Consider the following 21,809-nt stretch of genomic DNA (forward strand, 5'->3'; position numbering starts at 1 on the left):
TATTGTTTAAGTTGCGCCTCTAGTGGAAGCATTGGCCCCGTGAGCTCCCAGCAGTGGATGGAGTCACAGAACCGTGAGAGCCAGAGAAGGGCCCGGCACGGGGTCTGTGCCAACTCCTCACTCAGCCTCAATGTTCCACACAAAACCGTTAGGACCAAGAGACAAACCCAGCAAAGCGGCAGGACGCGGAGTCCACACACAGACCAGCAGCACCTGTACGCACTGACCGTGAGCAAGCCAGGAGGGGACTGATAAAACCCTCCGGGGACAGCCGTGTGGCACAGCAGGCTGGCCAGCGCTGGGCCATCCGCAGCCCAGAGCAGAGTGCCTGGGCCCAGGTCCCCCATCTGCTGCCCATCCAGCGTCCTGCTCATGCCCAGGGGCCAGCGGATGATGGCACCGTGTGGCAATCCTGACGGTGCTCCCGGCCCCTGACGTCAGCCTGGCCCAGCACCAGCCATTGCAGATCTGGGGAGTCAACCAGCAGCTGGGGGGTCGCTCGCAAAGAAAGATCAGGAAGACATACACCATTTCTTAAAATAAAATCACCAGAGGAGCCAGCAATCTCCCTCTGGCTAAACCCAGACACCGTGAGCAGGGTTTCCGGGAGGAACCTGTCCACGGCTGTCCACGGCTGTCCACGGCTGTCCACGGCAGCCGGCAGAGCAGCAAATGCCCCGTGGCCGCTGCCTGCCATGGCGGCTCTCCGTGTCTGCTGGAGTCCACGGTGCGGGCAGGAGGGAAACTCCGACACCGGCTACGACGTGGGCGGGCCCGGGCACTAAGCCAGACGCAGAGGGTACAGCGTGTAGCAGTCCACTCACACGAGGCCCCGGAGCAGCGGACGGGGAGTGGCCCGGGCGGGCGGGAGCCACAGCAAGCTCCTAGGGCGGGCACGGAGTTGCGCTGCAAATCTGCCTCCCGGCCGCGTGGACGGGCTCCACACCACGGAACGCCACGCTTCAGATCCACGCGCAAGGGCCGGGCGATGGGCACGTCCCGGGTCCCTGGGGTCAGGCACAGAGGAGAGGCAGCGGCACAGGCGGGGCCGGCAGCACCAGGGCCGACCCTGTGTCCTCACAGGGTCACAGAGGAGACACTGAGGTGCCCGAGGTGACAGTGACAAGGTCAGACGACCCCCACCGCCGGCAGGCCGTGAGGCAGAGGCTCTCAGGCTGCAGAGGCCGGGGGAGGGCCGGCACGAGCAACAGGGATCTGCCCGGAGGGTGTGGGGACAGCAGAGCCCCGGGGCGGGGGACGGAGACACAGACACAGGAACAGCGGGGCCCCGGGCGGGGGACGGAGACGCAGACACAGGGACAGCGGGGCCCCGGGGGGGGGGGGGGATGGAGACGCAGGGACAGGGACAGCGGGGCCCCGGGGCGGGGGATGGAGACGCAGACACAGGGACAGGGACAGCGGGGCCCCGGGGGGGGGACGCAGACACAGACACAGGGACAGCGGGGCCCCGGGGGGGGGGACGCAGACACAGGGACAGGGACAGCGGGGCCCCGGGTGGGGGGGGACGGAGACGCAGGGACAGGGACAGCAGGGACCGGGGCGGGGGACGGAGACGCAGACACAGGGACAGGGACAGCGGGGCCCCGGGGGGGGGGACGGAGACGCAGACGCAGGGACAGTGGGGCCCCGGGGGGGGGGACGCAGACACAGGGACAGCGGGGCCCCGGGGGGGGGGACAGAGACGCAGACGCAGGGACAGGGACAGCGGGGCCCCGGGGCGGGGGACGGAGACTCAGACACAGGGACAGGGACAGTGGGGCCCCGGGGCGGGGGACGGAGACGCAGGGACAGAGGGACAGGGACAGTGGGGACATGGGATGGGGGATGGACACACAGACGCAGGGACACAGCAGGGGGATGGAGACACAAGACACAGGGACAGCGGGGCCCCGGGGTGGGGGATGGAGACACAGGGACAGGGACAGCGGGACCCCGGGGCGGGGGACGGAGACACAGACACAGGGACAGCGGGGCCCCGGGGTGGGGGACAGAGACACAGACACAGGGACAGCGGGACCCCGGGGCGGGGGACGGAGACACAGACACAGGGACAGCGGGGCCCCGGGGTGGGGGATGGAGACACAGGGACAGGGACAGGGACAGCGGGGCCCCGGGGCGGGGGACGGAGACACAGACACAGGGACAGCGGGGCCCCGGGGTGGGGGATGGAGACACAGGGACAGGGACAGCGGGACCCCGGGGCGGGGGACGGAGACGCAGGGACAGAGGGACAGGGACAGTGGGGGACATGGGATGGGGGATGGACACACAGACGCAGGGACACAGGGACGCAGGACCAACTCGGGGACAGAACTACACGAACCGCACCCGGATCTGACTGCGGGGGCGTCTGACGCACAGAGCTTCAAGCCCGGCCGTGAGCCTGGAGACACCCTCCCGTCGAGAGGGAGGAGAGGGAGGCCCGAGGAGCACCTTTCTGAAGACAGCGGGGGCAGCCGAGCCCCAGCCCGGGCCTCGGACACAGAGCGCTCAGGCCCAGCTCGCAGCTCCGCTGTCAGGAGTTCCCTGGACAAAGGGGCGACACAAGAGAGGCCAGGGGCCGGATCCTGAGACGCGGACCCCCCGGCCAACACCTCGGGGTAGCCTCTGTGCCGGGGCTCACCACCCGGCCCCTGACCCAGATGACCGCAGCCCACTGCTCCAAAAGACACCCAGGGGCCCCTCCACGGGTCACAGGCGGCCTGGGTACCGCGCACCACCCAGAGGCCCCTCCCACGGGTCACGGGCGGCCCGGGCACCGCGCACCACCCAGGGGCCCCTCCCACGGGTCACGGGCGGCCCGGGCACCGCGCACCACCCAGGGGCCCCTACGTCACTACACCATCACAGCCCTTCCCTCGTCCGCATGGGCCCGAGGACCCCCCCTTCGGGAAGGTGCTGGACGTCGGGTCCTCACAGACCTGGAGGGAGTGCCCGGGTGCTCCTGTCACCTGGGTGCCACCGGCTTCACTCAGGCCACATGAGTGGCAGGCGCCGGAGGTCGAAGCAAACCCACCAGGGTTAAATCTGAGCCTCTGCCCCCCCCCCACAAAGTCGGGATGACACAGGGCTCCTGGGGAGCTCACAGGGCCCAACAAGGTAATCACTACAAGAGGCCGGCAGGTGCGCCGCCGCAGCCAGGTCGGCGGCCGGAACGCGGGCTGGGCGAGCCCGGAGCAGGGTCTCAGCCGCAGCCGGCGCTGGGACGGAGCCGCAGCTGCCACGGTGTGAACACCCCCGCCACGGCCGCTGCAGGGCACCCAGGACTTCACAACCTGCTGGTGAGTTTTCCTACCAGTTGAGCTATCAGCTGGCACAAGCTGGCGTGAGCCAATTCCAGCACACAGTGGGGGCTGGTAGAGGCGGGTTTGGCCAGGTGCTTCCAGCTCGGGCCCCTAAGCCCCACACTGTCACATACTCCCCCCGCCTCTGCTCATCTTTGGTGGCCGGGGAGAGGCTACGCTCAGACATCGTCAGTGCCTGGCACATCACCCCTCTCTGGGCCAGCTCTCTGGGACTCCCACCCCAGTTCCACCTCCAGGGACACCCTGGGGGGTGCTCTGGACACGTCACCAGAGCCAGCCCCGAGTGCATCTGTCTAGGTAAGTGTCACACAGGGGCCGTGGCAGGCATGCCCACAGACACAGGCCCCCACGCCATCTCTAGACGTCGGCACATGGTGGTGTCACAAGTTTCCAACACCCAACACTCCAGGTGCACCCCCCACAGCCACCCTTAGAGCAGTGGGGTCCCGGGCACACAGGGGTGATCAGAGCAGGTGCACCCCCACAGCCACCCTTAGAGCAGTGGGGTCCCGGGCACACAGGGGTGATCAGAGCAGGTGCACCCCCACAGCCACCCTTAGAGCAGTGGGGTCCCGGGCACACAGGGGTGATCAGAGCAGGTGCACCCCCACAGCCACCCTTAGAGCAGTGGGGTCCCGGGCACACAGGGGTGATCAGAGCAGGTGCACCCCCACAGCCACCCTTAGAGCAGTGGGGTCCCGGGGTGCCAGGCACACAGGGGTGATCAGAGCAGGTGCACCCCCACAGCCACCCTTAGAGCAGTGGGGGTCCCGGGGTGCCGGGCACGCAGGAGTGATCAGAGCAGGTGCACCCCCCACAGCCACCCTTAGAGCAGTGGGGTCCCGGGGTGCCGGGCACACAGGGGTGATCAGAGCAGGTGCACCCCCACAGCCACCCTTAGAGCAGTGGGGGTCCCGGGGTGCCAGGCACACAGGGGTGATCAGAGCAGGTGCACCCCCACAGCCACCCTTAGAGCAGTGGGGGTCCCGGGGTGCCGGGCACGCAGGAGTGATCAGAGCAGGTGCACCCCCCACAGCCACCCTTAGAGCAGTGGGGTCCCGGGGTGCTGGGCACACAGGGGTGATCAGAGCAGGTGCACCCCCCACAGCCACCCTTAGAGCAGTGGGGGTCCCGGGGTGCTGGGCACACAGGGGTGATCAGAGCAGGTGCACCCCCACAGCCACCCTTAGAGCAGTGGGGTCCCGGGGTGCCGGGCACACAGGGGTGATCAGAGCAGGTGCACCCCCTCAGCCACCCTTAGAGCAGTGGGGTCCCGGGGTGCCGGGCACACAGGGGTGATCAGAGCAGGTGCACCCCCACAGCCACCCTTAGAGCAGTGGGGTCCCGGGGTGCCGGGCACACAGGGGTGATCAGAGCAGGTGCACCCCCAGAGCCACCCTTAGAGCAGTGGGGTCCCGGGGTGCCGGGCACACAGGGGTGATCAGAGCAGGTGCACCCCCAGAGCCACCCTTAGAGCAGTGGGGTCCCGGGGTGCCGGGCACACAGGGGTGATCAGAGCAGGTGCACCCCCACAGCCACCCTTAGAGCAGTGGGGGTCCCGGGGTGCCGGGCACACAGGGTGATCAGAGCAGGTGCACCCCCCACAGCCACCCTTAGAGCAGTGGGGTCCCGGGGTGCCGGGCACACAGGGGTGATCAGAGCAGGTGCACCCCCACAGCCACCCTTAGAGCAGTGGGGGTCCCGGGGTGCCGGGCACACAGGGGTGATCAGAGCAGGTGCACCCCCACAGCCACCCTTAGAGCAGTGGGGGTCCCGGGGTGCCGGGCACACAGGGGTGATCAGAGCAGGTGCACCCCCACAGCCACCCTTAGAGCAGTGGGGTCCCGGGGTGCCGGGGCACACAGGGGTGATCAGAGCAGGTGCACCCCCACAGCCACCCTTAGAGCAGTGGGGTCCCGGGGTGCCGGGCACACAGGGGTGATCAGAGCAGGTGCACCCCCCACAGCCACCCTTAGAGCAGTGGGGTCCCAGGGTGCCGGGCACACAGGGGTGATCAGAGCAGGTGCACCCCCACAGCCACCCTTAGAGCAGTGGGGTCCCGGGGTGCCGGGCACACAGGGGTGATCAGAGCAGGTGCACCCCCACAGCCACCCTTAGAGCAGTGGGGGTCCCGGGGTGCCGGGCACACAGGGGTGATCAGAGCAGGTGCACCCCCACAGCCACCCTTAGAGCAGTGGGGGTGCCGGGGTGCCGGGCACACAGGGGTGATCAGAGCAGGTGCACCCCCCACAGCCACCCTTAGAGCAGTGGGGTCCCGGGGTGCCGGGCACACAGGGGTGATCAGAGCAGGTGCACCCCCACAGCCACCCTTAGAGCAGTGGGGGTCCCGGGGTGCCGGGCACACAGGGGTGATCAGAGCAGGTGCACCCCCACAGCCACCCTTAGAGCAGTGGGGTCCCGGGGTGCCGGGCACACAGGGGTGATCAGAGCAGGTGCACCCCCACAGCCACCCTTAGAGCAGTGGGGGTCCCGGGGTGCCAGGCACACAGGGGTGATCAGAGCAGGTGCACCCCCACAGCCACCCTTAGAGCAGTGGGGTCCCGGGGTGCCGGGCACACAGGGGTGATCAGAGCAGGTGCACCCCCACAGCCACCCTTAGAGCAGTGGGGGTGCCGGGGTGCCGGGCACACAGGGGTGATCAGAGCAGGTGCACCCCCACAGCCACCCTTAGAGCAGTGGGGGTGCCGGGGTGCCGGGCACACAGGAGTGATCAGAGCAGGTGCACCCCTACAGCCACCCTTAGAGCAGTGGGGGTCCCGGAGTGCCGGGCACACAGGAGTGATCAGAGCAGGTGCACCCCCACAGCCACCCTTAGAGCAGTGGGGGTCCCGGGGTGCCGGGCACACAGGGGTGATCAGAGCAGGTGTGGCTTCCTGTAGGGCAGGGGGTCCCAGCCCCCAGGAGACAGAAGCGAGTGGCAGGAGCGGAGGGGCTTCGTCTGTCAAGCCCACTGGAGACACTCAAGGTCTCCCTGCTCTCAACACGCCCCACTGGGAGGCGGGGCCCACGCTCCCCATCGCTCAGGGTCGGCAGTCAGTGGGGGTGGCAAGTGATGGCTGTGGATCTGACGATGGGACTGGTTTGGTGGTGATGTGGTATTGGTGGTGGCCATGCCAGCCGTGGTGAGGGTGGTGATCTTGGGTGGCGGTGGCCATGCCAGCCGTGGTGAGGGTGCCAGCCGTGGTGGTGGCTGTGGTGGTGATGTGGTATTGGCGGTGGCCATGCCAGCCGTGGTAGGGGTGGTGATCTTGGTGATGGTGGGGAGAGTGACAGGGAACTAATTCTCCAAGTGTAAGAAGAAAGGGAGCGAGCACTGTTCTAACCACACCTCCAGCTCATCAACCTCCCTGAGGATCGGAGCGGCTTCCCGGGAGCTGGCCCACCCTCGGGGCCTGTCTCCCAGCCCGCAGGGATGCTGCATCTGGCAAAGACCACCCAGGCGCCCGCGGAAGGCACCCTCTTGGTGGCCACCCTGCCCCTGGTGCCCGGGGTTTCAAGCCGATGGTGAGAGCCTTGGGTCCCCCCAGGAGGAACCACGTGCACCCACAGACGGAGACAGGGGAGAAAGGACCTGGATGGCCCTCAAGGCACGTGGGAACCCTGGAGCCCATGCCCCAGTTCACTCGGCCTCGTGGCCGCCTGCCTTGCTGACCACACGGCCGCGACCCCAGCGCCGACAACCTGACCAGAGCAGGGAACACATGTGCCTGGCTCGGGGAGGGCGGGAAATGCCTCCTCGCTCCCCTCCGAGCCCCCAGCAGCCTGTGGGCAGGGCCCTGTGGTCACCAGCACGCCTGTCCTGCTGTCAGAACACGCTGCTCACGTCTGGCCATCTCGGGCCTTAGCAAAGCGCGTCTCCCGGCAGTGGCTGCGCGGGCGGGCGGGCACACACTCGGCCAGCAGGACGCGCCCCCTGCGCCTACCCGGGCGGCCCGGGCCCAGCAGCCCCCGCGGCACCACAGCACGCACCGCTCACAGCAGGAGCAGACACTCAATTTCCTCCTGGCCTCAATTAATTTTCAGAAGACAACCCCTTTATCGCCGCGCCTCTGGCCCTGGTGCCCGCTGCTCCACCGGAAGGGCCCGTCCCGGGCCGAGGCGCCGGGGGCCCGCGTCTGGCCTCCGGGAGAGCCCCCCCCCACCGCAGCCTCGCGGGCCTGGAGGCCGGGAGCAGCAGGGACAGCTGGTGCGCTGGCTGCAGGCCCCTCCCATCCCCCCACTCTCCTCTAGGAACCCGAGGATCCTGGGAGCCTGGGGCAGATCCAAGCGACGTGGAGAACAATTACGGTAAAACAGCAGCCACGCACGCCGGGGGCGCGGGTCGTCCATCCGGCCGCAGCCCTTGGCTCCCGGCCCGGTGTCCCCACGCTGCCTCTCGGCCTCTGGCCGTGCCGACGGTGCCGGCACAGGCACACATTCCACCCCGCAGCTGGCTGGCGGGAGCCCAGCCCGTCTTCTATAAATACTTGGCCGGCCCCACGCTCTGGCCCAGGGTTCTCTGCACTGCACGTGGTTTAAGTCATCAGAGACACTGGTGTTAGAGACTGTGAAACGCTCTCTGATTCGCGGAGAACCGGTGGTCAGCCCAGGAGGGAGCCGGACCCGGCAGCCTCGGGGTGGGGTGGGGGGCACCGAGGAACCACACGCTGCCCAGGGGCAGGCTCTGTCCCCGAGGGCCCCAGGGCCTGTGGCTGACTCGCCTCCCCTCCCTCCTCACCCCCCCCCCCCCGCCCCAGCCAGTGAGGCCTCATGGGACCGGGGCAGCAGCCAGCCCAGCTTCCAGCCCGAGCACGGCCAGCCGGAGAGCCGGAAGCCCTCGTGTCCCGGGCTCGGACCGCCCAGGAATGTGACCTGGGCCTGAGAGATGACCCGGGGGCCGGCAAAAAGCACAGCGCTCTCCGGGACCAAGCCCTGGCCCCTGTGCCCTGAGTGGGATGGTGGCTGCCGACGGCAGGGCTCCCTGGCCGGCCACTGTCCCACAGGACCCCAGCTGCGCCCCACTCCCCCACGTCCCGGGGAGCAGGGTCCTTCCAACACGTGGCAGCTGGGCCAGCGGCAGAGGGCGGAGCAGCTGCTGCCGCCGCATTCCCGCCAAGTGTGGGGTTTCGGTCCCACGGTGTGCAGGGCCGCAGCACAGAGCCTGCAGAGCCAGCTCCCAGACCGCTGCTCTTCCTGGGGGCTGCGCAGGGGCGCTGCTGTCAGCAGGGGCCACGGCTGAGCTTGGCTGGGGCGGGGAGGAGCTCCCCTCACCATGACAGCCGTGTGTCCCTCGTGTCCTGCCGAGGGGCCAGGAGACGCACACAGGGGCCCCCCCGGGCAAGCGTGGGGCCAGCCGCCCAGTCCCGCCCCCGACAGGGGCCACGCTGCTCCTGTTCGAGCGGCCTAAGCACATCTGTCTCTGGCCAGGGCTCCGTCTCCCTCCCGGGACACCCCCGCGGGCCTCACATCCGTGCAGGCTCCTGAGCCGGCGAGCAGGGCCCCCGCCCCTGCAGGCTGGGCTGCTCTGGCCCCTTCCTGGGCTCCAACCCCAGCAGGTAAGCGTCTGCAGGGACGAGGCTGCGTCGTCCAAACCCAGCCCGAGCCTGGCACCCACGGGCCCCCAGCCAGCGGGTCCAGAACCAGTTCTAGAGCCGGGCAAGGACGCCCCGCGCTGGGGGCCGACCCTGACGTTCAGAGGAGAAGGTGTGAGCACTGCCCACCCCCAGGTCCAGAATGGCTGGGGGAGCTGTGGGCGGGGGAGGTGGCCGGTCGGCAGCCCTGATCGGGCGCCGCTGCTCTCCCGGTGGGCTGGCCTCCGGTGCAGACCCCCCGACAGCCTCACCAGGACAGCATGGCTGATGTGGACGCCGGAAGTCCTCCCCGTGTCTGAGAGTGACCTCCCACCTGCAGGCCCTGGTCAGCTCTGCCCCCCCGGAGAGCTGGGTCAGCACCAGGCACACAGAGAGCTCTCCAGAGGAGGGACAGGAACACCCGCAAAAGACCATGGCAGGCCGGAGCCGGGCCTCGCGCTGGGACTGACTGCAGCGACAGAACTCTGTCCAGGCCGGCAAGCCAGGCAGAAGCAGCGCCCCCCCCCCCCCCCCGTCCCCAGTGCGGCCCTCTCGGGGACCCTGGGGACACGCAGCCTGCAAGTGCGCCCCCATGTCAGCTCCTCGGAGCCCGGCCTGGCCCCTGCACAGGTGAAGGGGCTGCCCGGAAGGCACCAGCCCGGCTCAGGAAGCAGCCAGGGCTGAGTGGGCTGGCCCAGGGTGGGGGAGGCAGCTGGTGCAGGGCAGCTGCTGGGCCCCCCCCGGCCTCCTTGAAGCCCCACCTTCCACAACTCAGAACCCAGCCCCCACGGAATGGGGTGCGGCCACCCCAGCTCTGGCTGTGCAACGCTCAGCGCGCCAGCCCTCTCTGGTCCCTGCAGGCGGCAGGAAGCAAGCTAGACAGCGCAGCCGCGGAGGGCGGAGCGCTGGGCCTGGGCCTGGGCCTGGGCCTGGGCCGCCTTTATCTCCCTCCTGCAGAGGCCGCCCCAGCATCACCACTTGGTTTATTATTTACCAACAGCCACAGATTCCTCCCCAGGCCCCAGGGCGCCAGGACCCGCTCCTGACATTCCTCCCCGCATTCCTGGCCAACCCCCAGCGCCCCCCAGCCCTCCTTACAGCCCCCTCGGCTTCCTGACCGGACTTGTCACCTCAGCCAGTGGCCTGCGCCTCTGAACTCAGCCTGGCCCAGCTGCTGCCATCACTGCCCCGCGGGGACCTGTCTGGACACTGGTCCTCTGTGCCAAGAGCGGGCGCAGCCTGTGCGTGGTGGGCAGAGGCCAGGGAGCTGCTGACCCCAGGATGCCAAACGCGGGCCCTCGACCTGCTCAACCCGTGTCCACTGAGCTGGGGCTGAGACCCCCAACAGGAGACCCCACCACCACCACTGTGGGGCGACGCGGACGAGCCCGGGGCTGAGACGTGCCGGAGACCCCGGGGAAGCCCTCGATGGAGAGGCAGGGCTGGGCGTCACTTGACATCGCAGCCTCTTTCCCAACAGGGAAACTGAGGCTGGAAGAGGGACTGGAGTTGGCCCAGGACCCTACCCCCCGGCCTGGGGCCAGCCCCGCCCACAGCCTCACAAGGGGATCTGACCCTGGTGCGCAGGTGCACTGCAGGGACTGGCCGGGCTCCGCCTGTGGGTGGGCGGGGGGGGGGGGCCAGCTCAGCTGCCCAAAGCAGCAGGGAGGCAGAGGGAAAGATGACCACACCCACACACACTGGGCGGGCACACTGCTCCTGGGAGGAGGGGCATGCCATGCGAGGGGCGGGGTCTCCAGCACGCGCCCTGCATGGGGAGGGCTGAAACGCTTCAAGGTCCCCTCCCAGCCCCCAGCAGTCTGTGGGCAGGGCTCTCTGGCCTCCCCTGTCTGCACCTCATAGCTGGGGACAAGGCCCAGGGAGGCAAAGGGACTTTCCCAAGGCCACGCGGCGTCGGGCCCAGAGGGCAGCGGCTGTGGTACCTACCAGGTGCCCGGCAGCTCTCACCAGCTTGTGGGTGGAGAAGGGGAAGGCCTCGTTGCTCAGGTCCGTGTCCAGCACCTCCTGAAGAATGGCCCGGCTGTGGGAAAGAGCACCGGGTCAGGGGTGGCCGGTGGCACTCCCGGCACGCCTGCAGGGCGGGGCGGCTCCTGATAAACTCGGTGTCCACACCACGGGGAGCCCGTGCCCGGTGCTGCCAGGTGAGGCAGCGCCTGTCCACAGGGCCACGCCGGGGACCAGCAGAGCCGGCACAGGCTCGGCCAGGGTCCCGCCTCTGATGGGTAAACTGAGGCAGGGCAGCTAACCAGCCATTGGACACCCCTGATTCCCACTACCCAGAGACGCTCACAACCCACATGGAGCTCTGGCCTCCAACGGGGTCACCACCAGCCAGCGAGAGCAGCCGGGCCCAGGGCCACAAAGTGACTTGTGAGGGTGACGCTGGGTCGCTGGGTCGGGGCAGATCCTGGCCGCCCCCAGCCCCCAGCGCAAGCAGCTCCTCCTGCTCTGACCTCGCCCCTCTCTGCCCCCCTCCCCGGCCTCGCATCCCCCTCCCAGTGGGGCTGGGGGCTGATGCTGGCTCTGCTCCCGCCCCCACATGCTCCCCTCCCAGTGGATGCCAGACGCCCGAGGGCAGGGCCAGCCCAGGGCCCGGCTGCTCCAGCACAGGACGCACTCTGAGCCCTGTCCGCGGCGCCCGGCAGCCTCTGGCCCTGCTGAGTTACCGGAGACCTGGCTGTGTGCCTGCTGCCCTCCCTCCACTCTCACACCGTCTGCCCGCACCTGAGCCTTCGTCACCCCTAAGCCCTTGGCTCAGCAGTCATTCCTCCAGGAAGCCCTCCCAGACTCCCCGATTCCGGACCAGGCACCCTGGTTAGGGCTGCAGCGCGTCTGGCCAGGGCAGCTGTCCGGCTGGTGGGCACCCTGCCCCCACCCCGCACGCCTGGCACAGAGGGACACTCGGTAAGAAGGACTTGGCGCAGCAGCGGGAGCCAGCACCCCCTTCCGCAGCTTGGGGCCCCGGTGGCTCCAGGGCTGCAGGGTGGCCTTGGCTCACAAGGGCTGCCAACCCCGTCCCCACCCCCACCGTGCTGGGAGCTGCCACCCACGCCAGCCTGTGGTGCTCGGCGCTGGGCAGCCTGCCAGGCGCCTTACATAACCCCCCGTGCCCACGCACGCAGCCCCTGGAGAGCACGCGTGGTTTCCACACCTGCTCTCTGCAGCCGGGGAGGGGGGCGGCCCGGGAAGGGAGCCCCAGGCCTCCCCACGGTGGGACGAGCCTGGGGCCGCCGCCCGGGGCCAAGCCTTTGAGGGGCTCTGACCCAGGCTGACCCTAGACCCAGGCGCCCGGTTTACAGGGCCTGGCTGGGGCTGCGAGAGGCCGCCCCTGCCCACGGGAAGAGCGGGCAGCCGGAGGGTCGGGGCCCCAGGCCTCTGTCCCCTCAGCTTCCTTCTGCTGAGCCACCCAGGGTCCAGGCTCACCGGGCTGTGTGTGCCGGAGAACACAGAACACCCACTGGTAGTCGCTGGACCGCGGCCGCCAGCTCTGTGCCGTGCACCCACCCGGGCTCCGCCTGCTCTGTGCCGTGCACCCACCAGGTCTCCGCCTGCCCTGTGCCGTGCACCCACCCAGGCTCCGCCTGCCCTGTGCCGTGCACCCACCCGGGCTCCGCCTGCTCTGTGCCGTGCACCCACCAGGTCTCCGCCTGCCCTGTGCCGTGCACCCACCCGGGCTCCGCCTGCCCTGTGCCGTGCACCCACCCGGGCTCCGCCTGCTCTGTGCCGTGCACCCACCAGGTCTCCGTCTGCCCTGTGCCGTGCACCCACCCGGTCTCCGTCTGCCATGCCAGGCAGTGCAACCCCAAGTTCATACAGTGAAACACGGGCAGCAGTTGAGCCGCATGCGATGCCCACGTCTGGGTTCAAGTCCTGCCTCCCCCTCGGGTCCAGCTTCCTGCAAATGCTCCTGGGAGGCAGCAGGCGACGCCCAAGAACCTGGGTCCCTGCCACCCCCGAGGGAGACCCAGAGGGGGCTCCTGGCTCCTGGCTTTGCCAGACCCTGGCTGCTGCAGCCGTATGCCAAGTGAACCAGCCGGTGGGAGCTCTCTCTCTCACTCCTCCCTCAACTCTCTCTCTCTCACTCTGCCTTTCAAATAAGTGAACAAATTTTAAAACAACTTTTTCAATTAAAAACGCAGCCACACGAGCCACCTTTCAGAGGCCCGAAAGCCACGCTCAGCTTAGCGGCTGCCGTACGGGACACACACACACACACACACACACACCCCACCCCCGGTCCTGGCTGGGAACAGTGCCAGAAACTGCTATCAGACAGCGGCTCGTGCCGGGGCTGCCAGCACTTCCCACACGAGCCCCGGACCCAACCTGGGCACCCACACCGGGGCGGCACTGAGGATCAGCAGGAGCGCTGAGCTGCCCCCCGGCCCTGGGCCTGGCAGCTGTCACCTAACCAGGCCGGGGAGGCCGCTGTTCCCGGGCAGTGCCGTCCTCTGCCCAGCACCCTCCCACCCCCACTCAACAGCCCCAGTCCCGGCCGGGTCCCCGGGCCCGAGCCCCCTTTCTGTTGCCCCAGGGGAAAAGTGGGAACCGAGACCGGGCAGGGTCCCCGCATGAGGGCCCCGAGTGCCGGCTCCCCGCCCCCCGCACTGCAGCTCCTCTCTCCCTGCCCCTTCCCACACACACGCACCCCTCTTCCCCAGAACCACTCCAAGCTGCCGCAGCCATACAACCCCCAGACCACAGGGACGCAGCCGTGGCTCCCCTAGGGAACCCCTGCTGTACCTGGCCTCGGAGCCGCCTCCCGACCCCGGCCTGTCCCCTGAGGGAGTGGCCTTTGGGCCCACAGGAGCTCCGAGCACGCAGCTCTGCCCTGCTCCATACTGGCCTCAAAGCTTTGCCTTGGACACGCCAGGCTCACGCCTGCCCTGGGGCCTCTGCACCTGCTGCCTCCTCTGGCGGCATCCCTGTGCCCCCAGAGAGCCCCAGGCTCCACCCCTCATTGGCTCCTCAGCAGTCGGCACCCGTGGGCAGCCCCAAGCCAAGCCTTCGGCAGAAGCCCCCAATGTCAGAGCTCTCGAGCCGCGCCCGCCCTGGTCACCACACAGCCAGCAGGTGGTCCTCGGCGATCAGGATCAAGTGATGCGCAAAGACAGAGCCATGTCACTCAGCCTGGGCCGGCGCCCTCGGGTCCGGGGCTCAGCTGGAAGCCATTGCTTTGGCCAGCTGCGAGGCGCCCAGGAGAACGGGCCCACAGCAGGGTCAGCGCACAGGGGCTAGGGGTCTCGGCAGGCCCCCCGGCTGCCGGGCCGCCACCAGACACGCTGCACCCGGATGGAGCGCGTGCTACAGGCGGTTCCAGGAGCAGAGCCCGACCCGCTCCCAGGCCTCCCCTGGCGCCCAGCTGCCGCCTCCCAGGACTGCGGCGCCCCCTTGCCCTGAGAGCAGCGCCTTCTCCCCAACCCCCCCCCCCATCCTACAGTCCCTACCCGGGGCACCCTGAGATGAGCTGCAGGGCCCAGGGCCATGGTCAGGTGTGAAAACCAGGACCAGATGGAGTTTCCGTGGGGGTTCCGGGGCGGAGGCAAGGCTGGGCCATGTCCCCTTCGGCTCCGGCACCTGCTGGCTGTGAGACCTTGGGCAACGGCCTCTGCCTCTCTGGGCCTCCATTTCTTCATGGACAACCAACAGCCAAGAGCAGCCCAGAGGGCATCCCCAGGACGGGAGGCCCCGGCCAGGGCTGGGCCTCCCGTCGCCGCCCACGCCCCAAAGCATGGCCAGCGGGACCTTCCGAAGTGCACACCTGCCCGGGGGCCCGGAGCCTCACTCGCTTCTGAGCTCCCGAGGGTGTTCGCAGGGCCCCGATGCCTCAGGGGTGGGGAGCAGGGCTCAGCAGCTACTTAGGGGTGGGATGATGGGTGGCTGCCACGCCCACACACCCATCACTGCAGGAGGAGCCAGTGACCACTGAGAGACCCCGGCCCAGAGATGACCCGGAGACCCCAGGGCCTCTCCCCTGACCCGGGAGTCCTGCCGGGGCTTCCCCGTGACGCTCCGTCTGGTCCACAGGCGCCCCCACCCACGGGGTCCACACCAGGGCTCAGCATCGCAGACGGAAGACACCAGTCTGTAAGGAGCACGGGCGGGCGTCCCTTCCCGACGCCGCTCCCGAAGCAGCCGCAAACCCAGAGACGACCCCCGTGCCCGGTGCAGGGGTGAGGGCTCCGGGCAGACACTGCCCCTCCCCCCAGGGGACCCGAGCACCTGGGGAGGGGGCCTGGAGCCCATTCCCCGCGGGTGCAGAGGGCGCCCGTGTTTCCCTGTGCGGCATCTCGGGGTTCTCAACAGCCACTGATGTGGGATGTCCTACCCAGGTCAGGAAGTGGCTCTGCCCCGGGCTCCCGCTGGGGTCCAGGTGTGCCCAGGTGCGCCCAGGTGCCGGGGCCCCCTCTCCTCACCTGGCTGGGCCCTGGATGCTGAGCAGGCCCAGGTCCGCGGAGCTGTCGACGAGCTGGCAGCGGAGCTTCTGGTCCTGCAGCACCGTGGTGATGTGGGACCAGTTGTGCTGGGCCACGGCCCCGCCCACGGCCAGGTAGTAGCCATGCCCTGGAAGACACGCACCCGGCCTCAGCCCAGAACCCCAGGGGCCTCCGGCTGAGAAAAGGAAGGACCTCTCTTTGGAAGTGAGCGCTGGACTCCCATCCAGGCACCGGGGGACAGCTGGGGGTCCCCGAGGGCTGCCCGTGCCGGAGATGGGTGTCCCGGGAGGAGCGGGCACTGCCTCCACAGCCCGAGGGGGTGGCCCTGGACGACCGCTCTTCGCCGACAACCTTGATGGCCCCACCGGCCCTCACCTGGCCCCATGTGTCCCCAGCCACAGCTGTCCATGCGTCCTTCCCTGGCCACACAGGACCGGCCGGGCCAGGCTCTGTGTCCGGTCTCGGGCAACAGCCCTGCAACCCCTCCCTGGATGCTGACCCATCCTCACCGCGGGGCTCAGAAATGGGGACCGAGGTGCAGGCGGTGCCACGGGTTGGGAGAGGGACCCCATCCGCTGGCTCCAGGGCTGTGAGGTGCCCAGTGGGCCACACCGCCTGCCCAGGACCCGCGCCTGAAGCCCGCCTCTGCCCTGCACACAGGCCCCGGCCGTCTACCTTCCCACTGCTGTGAGTCCTTCAGGGCTCAATGAACCCATGGAGGCGCGGTGACTGTCACTGACCCGTGCCTGGGGTGGGCCGGGAACCCACTGAATCCCTCCGGGGAGTGGGGGGCGGGGGTGGGGCTGCTTAGACCTCCTCTCCCCGACCGCCGCCCTCTCTCGTGAATTCCCACAGGGCTCCCACCTGGCAGCTCCGATCCCTGGGCAAGTCCCTGGGCCTCAGCTTCTCCATCTGTGCAATGGGACCGCAGTCGGGACCCTCAACACTCGGACCCTCCCCCGCCCCAGACGGGGGCTGCAGGAGGGGCAGCCGGACACCTGCCTGGGCACCCCCCACACACACCAGGAGGCCGGGCGGGTGGGGGCAGACGGGGCTGGGCCCTGCCTCACTCTGCCTCACCCCCGCAGTGGGTCTCCGTCTTCACCACCTTACACCCCCTGTCCAGACGGGCCCTGGGGCCTCCTGCCCTTGTCACACGTCCCGTGTGCTCTCTGCTCCCCCAGGCCCATCCCTGCACACACAGCCCGAAGTCCACAGCTCCCAGCCCTGGTCACTCAGGCTGCGCCCCGCCTCCCCCTCCCACTGTGGCCCCAGCCCAGCCACAGCCTCCCAGGCTGGGAAGTTCCGCCTGTGCCCTTGCTGCCCCAGCCTCCCCCGTCACGCCCCAACCCCTCCGCCCGGCCCTCAACTGCCCGTCAAGACCATCCCCATCGGCCCTGCCGCCCCTCGCAGCTGCCCAAGGGCCCTGCCCTCTTAGCTCGGCCCCTGGGGACCCTCACCCTCACGGCTGCCTCTGCAGAACCTGAGCTGACCCCCCACGACCCAGCACGAACACCACCTCCTCCAGGAAGTCCTCCCGCCCCACCCCAACTCCACACAGCAGCTCAGAGGCCCGTGCCCTCGACGGTGCCCGGGAACCGCATCTGTTCCCCCTCCAGTCTCCCTGCGGCCAGGGTGGCCCCCGGCATGGGCCTGCTCTGGACCCCGGGGGTCGGCAGGAGGGCCTGATGCCCCGTCCACGCGGGCCCTGGCCAGCTGGGCCTTACTTCTCTGCAGCTGTCTTTCCATCCGTAAAATGGGCAGAACCACGACATGCACAACATAGCACACTACACAGGCACACACACACACCCATGCACACGTGTGTGCACACACATCACGTATACACGTGTGAACACACACCAGTGTGCCCACACCCACGTATACTGCACACATGTGCACTTACACCACGTATGCACGCCCCCCCACACACACACACACGGCTCGTGCAGCCCGGCCCTCAGCGCCTGGCGGGTGGGGCTGAGTCCCTGACCTGCGGCCTCCACGCGGCCGCCTCTGGTCAGCTCCCTGAAAGCAAAGCCCCAGGGCCCGAGGCCGGAGGTCAGCCCTGGTCCGGCCCGCAGAGCGCGGTCAGGGGAGGGGCCCTAGGACCCAGCTCCCTCGCTGCCCAGCGTGGAGTGGGAGCTGCGGGCTGGGGACCGTGTGCTGAATGTCCAGTGCGTCCAATGTCTCCTAGGAACACGTATGTCCCTTGTATGCAAAACGAGGACCACTTAAAACAACAACACTGACACTGCCGTGTGCATGACCTTGACCACAGGTCGCCACACGGTCTCGACCCAACGGCAACTGGATAACATGCGTAGCACACACACATGTAGCAAACAGAGTGCAGTGCAACACATGTGTAATGGGCACGTGTGTAACAGACACGTAACATACATGTGTGTAGTAACTACAGATGTGCACCCACCGACGACCTGGGGCAGTGCGTGTGACAGGTGTGATGGACACGAGTGGCAACACAGGCGCGTGCCCAGTGTCACGCGTGCAGCACAGGTAACGAACACGTGACATGCGTGTGCCGCCTGCACGCGCACACTTCATGGAAAGCAGACTTGTCACAGGAACGACACGGCTTGGAGAGGAAGCAGCCGGCCGCTGCCTCCCCTCGCCGAGGGCGTCCCAGGACCCCCAGAGCCCACCCCCACCACGCGCTCAGCTGCTCCCCAGACCTCGGCTCCAGGATTCCCCGGCGTGACCAAGAGGGGCGCAGCACACGGCAGGGCCCCCCGGCACCCGTTCCCTGCAGCACCCACAGGTCACCACGCCTGGCAGTGACCCGCCCTGGGTCAGGGCTCAGGGGCCGGCGTCCCCACTGGGGCCCCTCGTTCTGTGCCCCCAGCCGGACTTGCTCTCCAGGCCTGCGGCTGTGGGCTGGGCCTGCACCTGCTCCCCCCAACCCTGGGGGCTGAAGGCTGGAGCAGCCCTTCTCCCACTGTCCCCGGCCTCCCAGGCCCTTATGGACGCCGACCCCACACGCTGGTGGTGTCCACTCAGCCCCCAAGGCTGAGACAGCGCCTCCTCCAGGAAGCCTTCCTCATCCCGGGTCAGCGGCTTCCTACGGCCTCCCACAATGCCCTGTTCACCGTCACCTGCCCCGTTCAGCCCGGGTGAAGGGTCTCCTGCCGCACCCGCCAGCCCCGTGTCCCAGCCCGCCAGCCCGCCAGCCCGCCTCGGTCCCCGCCCAGGTCTGCCTGCTGGGGGAAGGCCCAGGAAACCATTGTGGGATGAAGGAAGGAACAAAGCACCAATGAGTGCAGTCCGTGCTCCGCTAGCCCCGCCTTCCTCAGCCTCCAGGTCACAGGGCAGGAGGGAAGGGGCCCCAGCACGCACGGGAGAGCCCTCAGCCACACTGACCGCCTTGTGCCCACAGGACCCGGGAGCACCGGGCAAGCCCGTGGCCCCGCTGCTGTGACCCGACACCGCCCGCCGGCCTCCGCCACCCCTCCTATGCACCCCTCACCCCCTCAGCCCCGCGGCTGGTTTGCTCCCTCACACCAAGAACACGGTCCCCACGGGCCAGGGCCTGCCCTGCGGGGCTCCTCCCCGCACCCCAGTGCCTCACACCGGGCCGGCACACAGCAGGTGCACAAGAACCCACTCCCAAGCCTCGTCCTGCCCGAGCCCACTGAGGCCCACCGGGTTCCTGAACGGCCCGCACCCTCCTCCTGCGGAGAGCCCTGCCCCCGGCGGCACAGGGAGCGAACCTGAGGACCCAGCCCTCAGAGGTGGCGATCGGCCCCTTCCTGGAGACCTGCCCGGCACTCGCCACCTCTCCCCCCACCCCCGGGGGAGGCGGGCCACAGCAGCAGGGATGGGATGGCTCCTGCATGAGCGGAGGAATGGGACCAGGGAGGCCTGGCTCCTGTGCCAGCGGCGGCGGTGCTGAACTCCCCGGCACCGGCGGAATGCGAACAGGAGGGAAGGGCGCAGAGGGCCGGCAGGGGTCCAGCTGACACCGGCGTCCCACGGGAGGCGAGGACTCCCGGGTGGGAGGCTCGGCCTGACTCCTGGCTCTCCCTGGCCCGCGCACGCCCACGGTACACAGACACAATCCCCGCGTGCTTGGCGAGCCGGTGCCGCAGCATACACAAAGCCTGCGCGTAGCCGGACGAGCCCCGGCCTCCCAGCCACTGAGCAGGGCAGGCAGTGACAGGGCCGCCGTGGCACTCCGCCGGGCCCAGCCGCCATCAGCCCCAGGCCAGGGCCCCCGCCCGCAACAGCACCTCTTACCTTCAAAGGCCGGGGCCAGCGGGGAGGCCTCGGAGCCGGGGGCCAGGCAGCTGACAGTCAGGTCGCTCTCGGTGCCACCGCGGGCGTTCAGCATGCAGGTGTACACAGTGGAGCCTGGGGGGGGGGGGGGGGTGGCTCCGTCTGTGCTGGCCCCGGGGTCCGGGGCAGCCCCAGCGGGAGGTGACCTTGGCCAGGGGCCCAGCGCAGGCAGTGATGGGCAGGTCGTCCCTCGGTGGTCACGGGGGGAGGGACACTGCAATGCCTTGCTCGGGCCCCCCCCACCCTGGGAAGGGTCCAGAGCTTCGTCCTTGCTCCCTCTGGGGCCCGCAGCACCGCGCGGGTCAGGCAGGAGGCTCCCCAGGCGTGGGAGGGGCAGATGACCTCATTGGCTGGAGGGGACTGGCGGGCACCTGAGCAAGGTGGGGGCTCACAGGCTGCCTGGCAGGGTGGACAGTGCCACGGGGGTCTCCCCAAAGGACACATGAGGCCCCAACCATGGACCCGGTGCCCAGCCCTCCCTGGGGACCCTGTGTGACACCGGGACCTGGTGCCCGGCCCTCCCTGGGGACCCCGTGTGACGCCCGGGACCTGGTGCCCGGCCCTCCCTGGGGACCCCGTGTGACACCGGGACCTGGTGCCCGGCCCTCCCTGGGGACCCCGTGTGACACCCGGGACCTGGTGCCCGGCCCTCCCTGGGGACCCCGTGTGACACCGGGACCTGGTGCCCGGCCCTCCCTGGGGACCCTGTGTGACGCCCGGGACCTGGTGCCCGGCCCTCCCTGGGGACCCCGTGTGACGCCCGGGACCTGGTGCCCGGCCCTCCCTGGGGACCCCGTGTGACACCGGGACCTGGTGCCCGGCCCTCCCTGGGGACCCTGTGTGTCACCCGGTCAGGATGAGGACATTAGGCTGGCACCCACCCAGTATGGCCCCATCCTCGGGGAAGGAGAAACAGAAGCAGCCAGGTGCCCGAGGCAGGGACTGGGGCCGGAGCGTGGGACACCAGGAGCCCCCCGAGGCAGGGAGAGCCCTGACCAAGGCTGGGGGAGCTGGGACCTTGGCCCCTGGACTGTAAGACAGTGCATCGCTGCTGTTCTGAGCCACCCGGTCCCTGGGGGTGGGGGTGGGGGTGGGGTGTGGCGCCCAGCGCAGGGCTGGCTGATGGGTGAGCAGGAGGCGGGCGGGGGGCAAACAGGAGACAAAGGTCCCAGCTGGTGCTCGGGACAAACTGATACGGGAAAGCCACGTCCTGTTTAGCCCGAGTCCTGCCTCTAACTGACCCCAGCAACCCCACCTGGGGAGAGCACGGGGCCGGGCACCAGGAGACGGGAGGGAGGCCACGCCACACAGCCCTCCTGCAACAGGCCAGCGGGAAGGGAGGAGGAGGAGAAAGGCCCTGGGGCCGGGGGCTGGGGAGGGCGGGCGGCACTCGCGTCCCCCACGGGGTCAGGGCCGGCCTCCCCGCATCGCAGGCTGCGCCGTGCTGGGGCCCCGTCTGGCACAGAAGCACGAGCAGAGCCAGGCCAGACTTCCCGGGCCGTACCTGGCGGCCGGCGGACGTCGGCAGAGAAGAGCCAGTCGGCAGCCTTGGCGGCGTCCGGCCCCAGCAGGAAGAACTTGCCGAAGTAGGACATGTCGAACACGGCGGCGGCGCCCCGGCAGGCCAGGCACTCCTCCTTGATCTGAAACGTCCCGGCGTGCGGGGCTGGGAGGCTCTCCCCCTCTGCCCCACGCACCTGCGCCTGCCCCACACCCTGCCCGGCCCAGGCGCACGCACAGGCCTCTGCTGTCCAGGGCGGCCCCCGCGCTCTCATGAGTGAGGCCCGGGGAGGCCCAAGGGGCACAGGTCAAACCCAGGACCCTCTCCAGTCGCAGCGGGGCTCAACCAGAGATCAGTGGCAAAGGGAAACTTGGGGCCGGCACTGTGGCACAGCGGGTAAAGCCACCACCCGTGGTGCCGGCATCCCACATGGATGCAGGTTCAAGCCCCAGCTGCTCTGTTTCCAACCCAGCTCCCTGCAAATGGCCTGGGAAAGCAGCAGAGGACGGCCCAAGTGCTTGGGCCCCTGCACCCACGTGGGAGACCCGGATGGAGCTCCTGGCTCCTGGCTTCAGCCTGGTCCAGCCTTGGCCGTTGGGGCCATCTGGGAATGAACGAGCGGATAGAAGACCCCCCCCACCCCCGTTCTGTAACACTC

General features: G+C 69.2%; 1 protein-coding gene across 10 annotated transcripts in view; it reads right to left on the reverse strand.

Moving 5' to 3' along the window:
- Positions 1-21,809, reverse strand: part of SARDH (sarcosine dehydrogenase) — a 47,829-nt gene that overhangs the window by 6,023 nt on the left and 19,997 nt on the right. For all 10 annotated transcript variants that reach the window (XM_062207273.1, XM_062207276.1, XM_062207279.1 and 7 more), the window contains 4 exons: positions 21,155-21,293; positions 19,612-19,725; positions 15,334-15,481; positions 10,844-10,937 (listed from right to left, as the gene is read on the reverse strand). In XM_062207273.1, the coding sequence (XP_062063257.1) occupies positions 10,844-10,937; positions 15,334-15,481; positions 19,612-19,725; positions 21,155-21,293 (495 nt within the window). The remainder of the gene's footprint in view (positions 1-10,843; positions 10,938-15,333; positions 15,482-19,611; positions 19,726-21,154; positions 21,294-21,809) is intronic.

This window comes from Lepus europaeus, chromosome 12 (genome assembly GCF_033115175.1).
Source record: "Lepus europaeus isolate LE1 chromosome 12, mLepTim1.pri, whole genome shotgun sequence".
Lineage (NCBI taxonomy): Eukaryota > Metazoa > Chordata > Mammalia > Lagomorpha > Leporidae > Lepus > Lepus europaeus.